This window comes from Leuresthes tenuis, unplaced genomic scaffold, assembly GCF_036924035.1.
Source record: "Leuresthes tenuis unplaced genomic scaffold, fLeuTen1.0.hap1 SCAF_23, whole genome shotgun sequence".
Lineage (NCBI taxonomy): Eukaryota > Metazoa > Chordata > Actinopteri > Atheriniformes > Atherinopsidae > Leuresthes > Leuresthes tenuis.
Window position 1 is genome coordinate 24,326,117 of NW_027325377.1, and position 11,225 is coordinate 24,337,341.

General features: G+C 41.8%; 1 protein-coding gene across 1 annotated transcript; it reads right to left on the reverse strand.

Moving 5' to 3' along the window:
- Positions 1-2,028: 2,028 nt before the first annotated feature.
- Positions 2,029-9,532, reverse strand: LOC140282790 (serine/threonine-protein kinase pim-2-like). The gene is made up of 10 exons (XM_072377351.1): positions 9,343-9,532; positions 8,787-8,881; positions 8,660-8,707; positions 8,366-8,587; positions 8,094-8,274; positions 7,829-8,005; positions 6,939-7,026; positions 5,998-6,067; positions 5,782-5,836; positions 2,029-2,111 (listed from the first exon to the last, which is right to left on the reverse strand). The coding sequence occupies exons 1-10, from the start codon at positions 9,530-9,532 to the stop codon at positions 2,029-2,031; spliced, it is 1,209 nt and encodes a 402-aa protein (XP_072233452.1).
- Between the last annotated feature and the right edge of the window lie 1,693 nt (positions 9,533-11,225).

Sequence of the window (11,225 nt, forward strand, 5' to 3'; positions counted from 1 at the left end):
TTTGTGTGCAGCTCAAAATACATGCCCTAAAATGGCTGCTGGAAACCCGAGGAAGGGAAACACTCAACTTCAAGTTAAATCACAGGCTATTTCCAAACTAATCCACATCAAGACTTCCCTTAAAAACAAGAAAAAACACCCCGAGAGAGAGTTTATTTTTAGTTGTTCAACCTTTTTCTTCACACCTTCTGAAACTTCCAGATGTCCAACACGTTTCTTTCTAAAGATATTCTGGGTAAAAAGCTTGCACAGTGACACCAAACTGCTGTTTAGGTCCCCATATGACACCTTTTGAACATGAAGACTCTCTGCTTGGGTTGATGTTGGGTTCAGGGCCCTGATTGGTCCCATTTTTTAGGGAGAATATGTCTGTTTGGTGCCGCCCTCACGCAGACTTTTGCTAATTCATAGAAAACTCTGTGGGCTTGTTCCTAATGTGCAGCATCACCTCCCAAACTGTGAGAACATTTCAAGCTTGATATGATTTTGGTGCTATTGGAGCACTCTGCTCACGTGACTTTTAGAAGCAAACGATTATTTTGAGATGATAAATGGCTCGTGCGCTGCTTTATGTTTCGTGAGGCCTTGAGCTGTGTGAGGACCGTCTGCTGCAGCCCCGATGCTCCCTGTTTGTGAGCCGATGGGCTCGTTTAAACTCCAGCCGTTGTGTTTTTCATCCTAAATCTAAGGCAGCCTCATAAAACAGGCTTATTTTCCTCTTCTTCACTGAGGAGTGTCTGTTTAACATTCGATAAAACCGCCCTTTGTTGCGTTCATTGTCGTGCTGAGCTAGTTGCGATGCTAACGATGCTTTTATATGCTAATGATTGATTAGGCGAGTGTCACTCCTCACTCATGGCTGAAGATGGAAATCAGCCGCTGCCATTTGAATTTAAAATGAACATAATAGAGAAAACCGTTTTTACTTTGAACATTTAACATGTTTTCTTCATTAAATATGGTTTTTAATTCCTTTTAAGTGAATATTTCCTTTATTAGTTCAGCTCAGAAGTGAAAAATGATGTTACCGACCATCTATGTGACATTGCGGTGTAACTTTTGAATTAATTTGGCTCTCGTGCTTGTGCCAACAATGACAGATGTGTTTGGAAAGATTTAACAAGATTTCCACAAAATGAAAAACAGCATGTCCTCCTTTTAGGTGATGACTTTGCAGCTAGAACTTGAGACTCTATCCTCTGCCCAGAGGAGTTATTCTTAGAGGAGCGGGTCCTACTGAATCACAAGCTCGGGCATTGTGACAGCCTCTTAGCCCTTTTCTTACATTTTAAGCTTCCTTTTCATTGCCTGGATGTCAGCCTGGCCTTGCTTCACATAGGCTCAGATGAACACACGATTAGCTGAAGATGGTGGCTGAGTCAGAAATAAAGGGACACAGTGGGTCTCACTGCATTAAGGTTCGTCAGACCGTCTGTAAGCTGTCATCCCTCCCCCTCGGTATAATGCACGAGCTCATAGTGGTGATGGAGAGATGACTCCTGCCTCAGAGACTAAACTTACACCAACAGCCCAAGACCGAACCTCGGGTGGTGAGGTGGTCGGCGAGCCTTTAAAGCCGCCGCCTGTGATAATGAGGCCATCTCCCACAGTCACCTCAGCTTAGCCCCAGACACTGAACACAGACCTCATTTCTTTTCAAATATTTGCTCTAATAGAAATTAATAATGCACTTAAATTTTTGATGACATTTAGCCCACGCCTGCTTTTTTCCAGCGACAACACGCCAGCCACCGGGAGCCCAGAGGGAGACGGCTGCAGAAGCAGCTCTGCGCCCACAAGACTGACAGCTGTGTTCTGCCTTCAGCTGTTCTCATTCAAATCCAGAAGACAGCTGTTGAGTCTTTACAGAAGTCGTGATGAGAAATCTAGATGCAAAAATCAGCTAAATCATGACGTGATGCTGGAACAGATAAAGGAAGGAGGATCATGGTGTTTCAGGGCTGAGCTGCCACTCTTTCTCTCTTATATTTATAGCTTTAGCTGTCCCGTATTAGCTGTCCCTCACTGTCATTTTTCTCTCAACTCAATAACTTCTCCATCTTCTCTGCTGCCAGCATTTATCAGCCACTTACAGCCCTGCATGGACACCTCTGGACGAGGACACAAAACATGCAGAGGGGCTGACGGATAGAAAACTGATTCTTTACAAGTGGGGTCAGAAGTCTGTATCCAAACCGTCTGGCAGAGTACACTAATATCCCCGTGCTGAGCATCTTGGTGCTATTGAGCGCGACCATGCGCATCGGTTTCACTCGGCTGCACCCAATGAGCCAGAGCCGCGGAGCTGACGGGCGGCGAAGGGAAATGGGAGAAAGGAGGGGGTGCGAATGGTGGGCTGCTCTCTCCGAAGCACTTTATTCCATCAAATGAACGTCAGGGTTCTTTTAAAATGGAAGCAGGGGAAAGATTTGGCTTTGTTGGGCAATTCCCAACCCTGGGTGGTAAATTTAAAAAACTCTTGCTTTTGAGCTAAAAGAAAACAGCCAGCAGGAGCTGCCTCTGCTCCCTGGAGTTTGGGCATTTAATGGGGCATTCACGACGCTCGCAAGCCTCCAACCTGTTTAAAACATGCTCGTCAGCCTCCTTTTTCTCAGCCTTGAAAAGCATAAAAGTCCGGTGTGTTGTATCATCCGTCTCCAGTGACATTTGATGGACTGCTGGATTAAAGCGGCGAGTGTCTGCAGGGAGAAAGTAGCAAAGTACAGTGTACTCAGTCATGATGGAATATTCTCCTCCTGCCACCTTATCTACTCAGCTGGACTTACATGCAGTGAAAATGCAGCGCTGCAGCTTTCATTAGTGCACTGAGCAAAGATTATGGCTCAATGCAGAGCTATGAATTATGCAGGCTCTATGCACCGTGGTGCGCTGCCCCCCCCCAACTTTCCTGTTCATCCTAATATGAGGAACACACCCACAGGGTATTCCTTAAGCTCACGTGCATCAAATGCACAACCGTTTCAAATTAGGCTGCACACCGTCATGCTTTTGCCCTGAAAAGAGCAATCAAAGCCGTCACTGGTTCATTATCAGAGGCTTTTCCTGCCAGTAGGAAGGCTTCTCAGTCATAATCTGACATCTTCCTTCACCTTCTCCACCGGCTGATGATGCAAACCTTCACGCTCCCTTTGAGTGATCTATTTAGTCACAGTTGGCTGCAATCTTTCCTCACAATGCCTGAAAAGATTAGGACATTAGATCACATAATGTGGATGAACATCAATTGTTTTCAGGTTGTCGGAACACAGAGTGTAATTTGACTTAATTTACCGAGGTTATATTCGGATAGAAATGCCGTTCCATGCAGAATTACCACGTTGTAATTTCCTTCTTTGACTGTAACTAAAGCTTGGAGTCGGATCTCAAACATTGTCCAACTGCTGTTGCGTACAGTGCTCTGAGCAAATGGCAGGAAATGTGACTGCAGCAGGAGCTCTGTCTGTTAATGGTGTTTAGTGCAAGACGGCAGATGGTGGACAGGCTGGAACCAGCAATAAATACTAAGAGTATAATCCAAAACAAAGATGACAGCAGCCGTAACTGTTTGAAGTCACAAGTTACAAGCACTAAATGGAGGAAATTATGTTTTTTTTCTTCTTATTCAGCAGCAGTGGAGGAAGACGTGGGATACAAGCAGCAATATGGTGATCAGTGCACCTCAACCTCAGCCAGACTCAGCTGAAAACTGGTATACGGCGGCCTTTATGTGTATGGGAGGATGAGGAGGACGAAGCACTACATTCAAAACACAGTTTTTTATTGTAGTTGTTTCTGACACAAGTTGCCAACAGCAGCACATGCAAAGAAAAAGTCAAAATCCCACCAGAACGGCTGCTTTTTACAGGAAACTCAAAGAATATTGTAATCAACAATGGATCCTCAAATTCTCAAAATTATAGCTGCAAGCTGACAATTAAACTCTGTTTCAGACTCTCATAATAGCCCCCTGATTTAGCTGATTTTGTAGCTTCTAGAAATCTAAAATCCACCAAATAAGATGATAATAAAATGTCTCAACCTTGAGAAGTCTCATGCAAAAACCACAAAAAAAGCAGAAATGTGTCACAGTAACTCTTTCTCACTGTTTTGGAACATTTAAAAGTTCAGTGACGGGTAATTTTACCACTTTTTTAACCCTTTTTTAGTGAAACTGCCACGTTTTGGACAAAGGCAGCTATTTAACTTGCTGACATATTATTTGCAATCATGAAAGAAAATCTATGAAGTGGCCTTTTTGTTCAAATCGAACATGATTGAAATCCATTGTGGGGTAAATCGACATCAGATGGTGTTATGAGTCCAATTGTACATAATGTTTGTATATTACCGAACATTTCTTTCACCAACTAGCTGCTCTCCAGTGCAACATGATAGCAGATAAATATCAGAAGCTGAGGACACATATCGAGGCTGCTTTGATAGCTTAGACCAGGGATGTCCTCGAGGGCCGCTGTCCTGCAGGTTTTAGGTGTTTCCCTGCTTCAGCTCACCTGATTCAAATCAATGCATCATTAGCAGGCCTGTGCAGAACTTAACAATCTTTTGAAAAGATCCATTTCATCTGAATCAGGTGTCTTGAAGCAGGGAAACACCTAAAACCTGCAGGACAGCGGCTCTCACCTGATCTTCAGAAACCCTGACGGCTTCCTTTACAGGTAACATTTACATCAGATGTCACTGCTTCATACAGTGAAAAGATGGAGTGTTAAGGACACAGACATTTTCTCTGTTGTGTCCCACTGACCCCTGAGCTTTCAACCGCCTGGCTGGTGTTGATTTTAGCTCACAATCAATTCATTTTAATCACGATGTGCAGCGCAGGGAGCGGCGTGCTAATTGATTGGCAGGTATTTGCATATACAGTATGCAACAAAATGTCACGATCGGCCTTGGTGGTGACCTGTGTGGGCTGCTGGCAAAACAAACTGATGAGGGTAATTTATCATGCAGCTTGAGCTCTATTGAGCGCGGGGGGGGGGGGGGGGGGGGGGGGCCTGCCGCAGCCACTATTGTTAGCGTCGTCACTCACTTGTCACGCTGTGGTGAGCAGGAGGGGAGGGAAGATGGGATGAGTCAACAGAGGAGGAGAGAGGGGGAGGAGCCAGAAATGGGATGATTAATAAGATGATTAATAACTGAGCTGTGAGGCAGATGTTGCTGTGTGTGGCTACTGCAGGTTATATATATATTTCTGTATATATTTATATATATATATATAATTAGCTCAATCTCTCATCAGTCTCATCACGCCTCCTGTATTTAACCAGTACTGTCTAACCTCTTTTTTCACTGTTAAGGCTTTGTCGACTCATTCATTTACCGGTTATCTTAAATTTCCCTTAAAGGGAATTAAACTGTGTAAACTTCCTCCTCCTTGCTCTCTGCTTTGCGCTACATCCTGGACGTCTCTTCTTCAACTTGTGCGGATTTGGGGCCTTTTTCCGGGCGTAACTTGGTCCTCGGTCGCTCGGTCATAAGTTCAAAAGTGTCAAAAGAAATGATTCCGTTTTGTTTTCACTGACTTAATGTCACGTAGAATGCCTTAATTTGATTAATAACTTTTTAAACACACATCAAGGAAAAGCATTTGTTGTTTTTATAGTTTTTTTTATTTATAAAACAACCTGGAAGTTGCCTTGAAAAAGTTAATTTAGTCCTTGAACATATTGAAGTGGGTCGCAGTGGCTCAGGAGTATGACTGAGTCCACTGATTGCTACATTAGCTTTTCGGTCCTTTGCCCTGCCATATTCCCAAAGCACCGTTGGTTATTACTTCTCTTTGGCTCTTCGGACCTGGTGTTAACGTGTCTCCTGTCTGATGGAATCACAACAGCAGGCAAGTTGCCTAATGAAGGAACCCAAGAAATTGGATTAAATCTTCTCTTCAATTCAGTTCCCTTCCTGAGTATTGCACAAAGCAACAGTGGAGAGGAAAAACTCCCGTTTAACTGGAGGAAACCTCCAGCAGAACCAGACTCGACCGGTTGGGGATCGATACGACAGGAAAGAGAAGACGACAAGCAACAAAACACCAGGCTGGGGATACCTGCAGAGAAAAGAAAAGAGAAACACAAGTTAATGTCTATGCATAAAATATGCATAGACGAAGAGGAAATGATAAAGAGAGGAGAGGTTCCTCATCAGTCTAGGCCTATAGTAGCATAACTGAAGGGTGAACTGTGCTCCTGAACATTTTAAGCCTAATCTCTAAAATAAAGGCCCCTGAACCAAGACAAGAAGCTGGTTCCAAAAAAAGAGGAGTCTGAGGTCCAAGGACAGCAACTTCAGTCTTGTCTGAATATAGAATCAGAAAATTCAAGGTCAGTCTTACCAACTGATTGGGTAATCTGGCTTTGTGGAAAAGGTATAGCTGATTATTATCATTGTAGCCACGCTGCCTAATAACATTACCTAATGGAGTCATGTACAAAATGAAAAGTAGTGGACCGAGCACAAATCCCTGTGGAACTCCATCACTAACTCTGGTTTGTGAGGATGACTCAGTCGCACGAGCAAAGAAGAAAGTGAGGAAAAATGAATAGATACTGAGAGTTAAAGGAAGACATGACTCAGCAGAGCTGGTACTCTTAGGTCAGCCTGGCTACAGTGCTGAAAAGAAACCTGCAATTATTGTTCTGAATAAATAATAAGCAGTTCTACAAAGATCTAGATTCCTTATAAGTTATTAAACTATCTTTCCAGACTAGGTAAAATTCTTATAAATATGCCATTTTCTGCCCACCTTTCTTAAAATCTGCTTTAAAGCATGTTGCTGTGGATTTAAAATCAGGGTCAGGTGACCCATAAACACCAACAAACAGTCGCGTTTTTTGTAATTTCCATTTTGAGTGAGAAATAAAGTCTTTCATATACCATGTGGCTGTTTGAATCTGCTGTCAGTTGAGGGCTTGAGTCACTTCAGCCAGGCATGACCCTGCAGCCTCTCCAAGGTGAGACGCAGCTGTGGGTCCTTGGTCAGACACCCCCTCAAAAAGTCCTTACAGTCTGCACAGAAATACGGGGGTGGTCAAATTTATTCAAGTATTGGTGCTCTTACAGTTTATACAAGCAACATGTATGTGGTTTTAGACAAAAACTACTTAGATATCAAACAAAAATAAGAATTCAAGTAAAACTTTTATTTTTTGGACGATATATCCTTCTGTTATCCTTTGCCAGTGTTGATTAAGACAAGCCAGGTTTTAATTTAACTCCATTCCAGCCTTAATTTCCACTGTGGTGCCTCTTTTGAGATCAGTAGTACTCAATAACCCCTGGAGCACCTTATGATTAGGCATCTGCTCGTCTTGAGTCACGCATTCAGGGTTTATTAAAACCAGCCAAACCTCCTCTGTTACATATTAGCTTCATAAACCTTTAGCTTGTGCCTGTTGATGCATTTCTTCGTCTTTTGTTTAAAACTTTAGAGGATAACATTTAAATCAGAGAGAGGCTCTAAGCCTTTTTGAGTTAGTATTGACTTTGGACGCCTGAATATATGCTCTCCAGCACAGAAAAGGTAAATTTTATGAGTTTATTTTGTAGTTGTCATGCCCCCTTAAGGATATTATGTCAACGAAATGGAAACTGGAAAGACCCAAGAATATTTGGTGGATAAGCAGCGAATTTATTGCATTTTTCATTTTTGTGATGACAAAATGTTCCATCTTAGCATAAACTAAGTCAAATATTTATGAAGTAACACCTTGAAACAACCACATGAATTCTAATTAAGGACTTTATATGTTGCAGTTTTAATGCTGTTGATGAGAATAAAGCGATAAAGTTGTGGAGATGTGTTTCTTACCCTCTGAAAACTCGGAGAGAATCAGTGGGTGGTTGCACATGATTCCCCTGCTGGTTCTGAATGGTAGCTTCCTGTGCAACAGCCCGTACATTACCACCCCCAGCTGCCACACTGTAGTGGGTCCAGCCATGCAGCAGTGATGCTGGTGCAACTCTGGAGGTGTGTACACTTTGGTTCCTGGAATGCCATCAAACACAAGGAAGAAGGGTGAATGGGGAGGGATTTGACGTGGGGAGGTCAGCGGACAGCAGGACAAACAGCATACCTGTACACACAGTGAATACTTCTTCTGGAGTGCATGTGGTCGCACAGCCAAAGTCAATGAATCTGAGTCGTGGGGCATCAGTTCCTTTCTCAATCAGAATGTTTTCAAGCTTAATGTCCCGATGGAAAACCCCTCTGGAGAGCATCTCTATAGCTGCATCTACGAGCTGTTTCAGTATGACCTGAGAAAGATTACGACCACAGGAATGACCACGGGACAGACATTCTCCATGAAAACTGCTATAGGTTGTATCCTAATTACCAGCCACCTACCTTAACCTCCCTCTCTGGACGACGGACCAGCTTCCAGTTTAGGTAGTCCAATAAGTCCATACAAGGGTTCGTCCTTTCAAAAACCAGAATGAGTTCATCTTCTCCGTCAAACCAGTCCAACAGAGCTGGGGTCGTGCTGCTGCTTTGTTCTTGTGGAGCAGCTCCAACTTGGATCAACATTTCCACCTCCAGAGGAACGTCACTCATCTTCCCGTTCAGAACCTTTAAGGACCGAACGGCCAGATCAAAAACCACAGTCATGTGGACTTAAAGAAGAAGAAATGTAACACTCACCTTTGGTACGCGCTCAACTTTGCTCTGAGGAACACGTTTTATAGCCACCTGCATGGCAGAGACAAACTTGTTATCATATGTCAAACGTTTTGGACAAAGAGATCCATTCTAACCCGTAAAAACATACCTTGACATTGTCTTCTTTGCGGTATCCAGCGAAGACGGAGGAAAAACCACCGTTTCCCAGCAGCTCCTGTTCCTCATATTTGAACTGGAAGACATCTACAGACACACAAAATGTACAAAATGATGTGTCCTAAACAATGAGAAAGCCTGAAGTGCAGCTACTAGCTGAAGCAGAAATTCCTTCAACTAGGACTAATTAACAAGATACATTAACCCGTAATCTAGAGAAAACAATCGTTGTTATCTTGAGATAAAGACATAATTAAACCGTTATCATTATAAAACCAGCTTTGTTATCTCAAGATAACGAGATAATTAACTTGTAATCTTCAGATCATGACATTAAAAATACTTATTGAGCAAGGCCTGACGCATCATCCATACTAATGGATAACTAGTAGGTCATTTTCAGGAGGACCTGACTCGTTACGAACCCTTCCGTGCCATTTTACTCACATCTTAACCCAGCCTGACATCTAAACTAACCTTGGAAATGATTCCTGATTTAGTTTGTGATTTGCTCATAATCCTTGGAAAGGCCACTGCTTGTGTCTTACCTCTGATGTTAGTGTTGATGCTGCTGGCTGAGGTGGCAGTTGGGTAACCGGGTTCTGTTTTCTTCTTCTTCTTACAGTGTTCTTCGCTGTCTGTGCTGCTGTTTTTACGCTTGATGCTCTTCTTTGACACATCACAGTTGGTCGGAGTTTTAGTTTTCTCCAGAGAGCCTGAAGTTGTGTAAAATGTCATTATTTTTGGTCATTTTTGTGTCTGTGTGCGTTTTGTACAGATGGAACAAAACTAGTCTTTCACACAAAGGCAAAACACAAACTGCATATTTGGTTCAAACTGACTAAAAAGCTGTTTAACTTCAGACAGAAATCTCATATGTTTTATGTTTTGTTCCCTAATATGAAAACCTTAAATCCTGTAGTTTAAGGGGACAGATTCTGTAGTTTTGGAAAGCTGATATTTTTGCTAAGGGACATATTCTGTAGTTTAGGAAAGCTGATATTTTTGCTAAGGGACAGATTCTGTAGTTTAGGAAAGCTGATATTTTTGTTAAAGGACAGATTCTGTTGTTTAGGAAAGCTGATATTTTTGTTCAGGGACAGATTCTGTAGTTTAGGAAAGCTGATATTTTTGTTAAGGGACAGATTCTGTAGTTTAGGAAAGCTGATATTTTTGCTCAGGGACAGATCCTGTAGTTTAGGAAAGCTGATATTTTTGCTCAGGGACAGATCCTGTAGTTTAGGAAAGCTGATATTTTTGCTCATGGACAGATCCTGTAGTTTAGGAAAGCTGATATTTTTGTTAAGGGACAGATCCTGTAGTTTAGGAAAGCTGATATTTTTGTTAAGGGACAGATTCTGTAGTTTAGGAAAGCTGATATTTTTGCTAAGGGACAGATTCTGTAGTTTAGGAAAGCTGATATTTTTGTTAATGGACAGATTCTGTAGTTTAGGAAAGCTGATATTTTTGCTCAGGGACAGATTCTGTAGTTTAGGAAAGCTGATATTTTTGCTAAGGGACAGATTCTGTAGTTTAGGAAAGCTGATATTTTTGTTAAGGGACATATTCTGTAGTTTAGGAAAGCTGATATTTTTGTTAAGGGACAGATCCTGTAGTTTAGGAACGCTGATATTTCTGCTCAGGGACAGATTCTGTAGTTTAGGAAAGCTGATATTTTTGTTAAGGGACATATTCTGTAGTTTAGGAAGCTGATATTTTTGTTAAGGGACAGATCCTGTAGTTTAGGAAAGCTGATATTTTTTTTAAGGGACAGATTCTGTAGTTGAGGAAAGATGATATTTTTGCTCAGGGACAGATTCTGTAGTTTAGGAAAGCTGATATTTTTGTTAAGGGACAGATTCTGTAGTTTAGGAAGCTGATACTTTTGCTAAGGGACAGATTCTGTAGTTTAGGAAAGCTGATATTTTTGTTAAGGGACAGATTCTGTAGTTTAGGAAAGCTGATATTTTTGTTAAGGGACAGATTCTGTAGTTGAGGAAAGCTGATATTTTTGCTCAGGGACAGATTCTGTAGTTTAGGAAAGCTGATATTTTTGTTAAGGGACAGATTCTGTAGTTTAGGAAGCTGATATTTTTGCTAAGGGACAGATTCTGTAGTTTAGGAAGCTGATACTTTTGCTAAGGGACAGATTCTGTAGTTTAGGAAAGCTGATATTTTTGTTAAGGGACAGATTCTGTAGTTGAGGAAAGCTGATATTTTTGCTCAGGGACAGATTCTGTAGTTTAGGAAAGCTGATATTTTTGTTAAGGGACAGATTCTGTAGTTTAGGAAGCTGATATTTTTGCTAAGGGACAGATTCTGTAGTTTAGGAAAGCTGATATTTTTGTTAAGGGACAGATTCTGTAGTTTAGGAAGCTGATATTTTTGCTAAGGGACAGATTCTGTAGTTTAGGAAAGCTGATATTTTTGC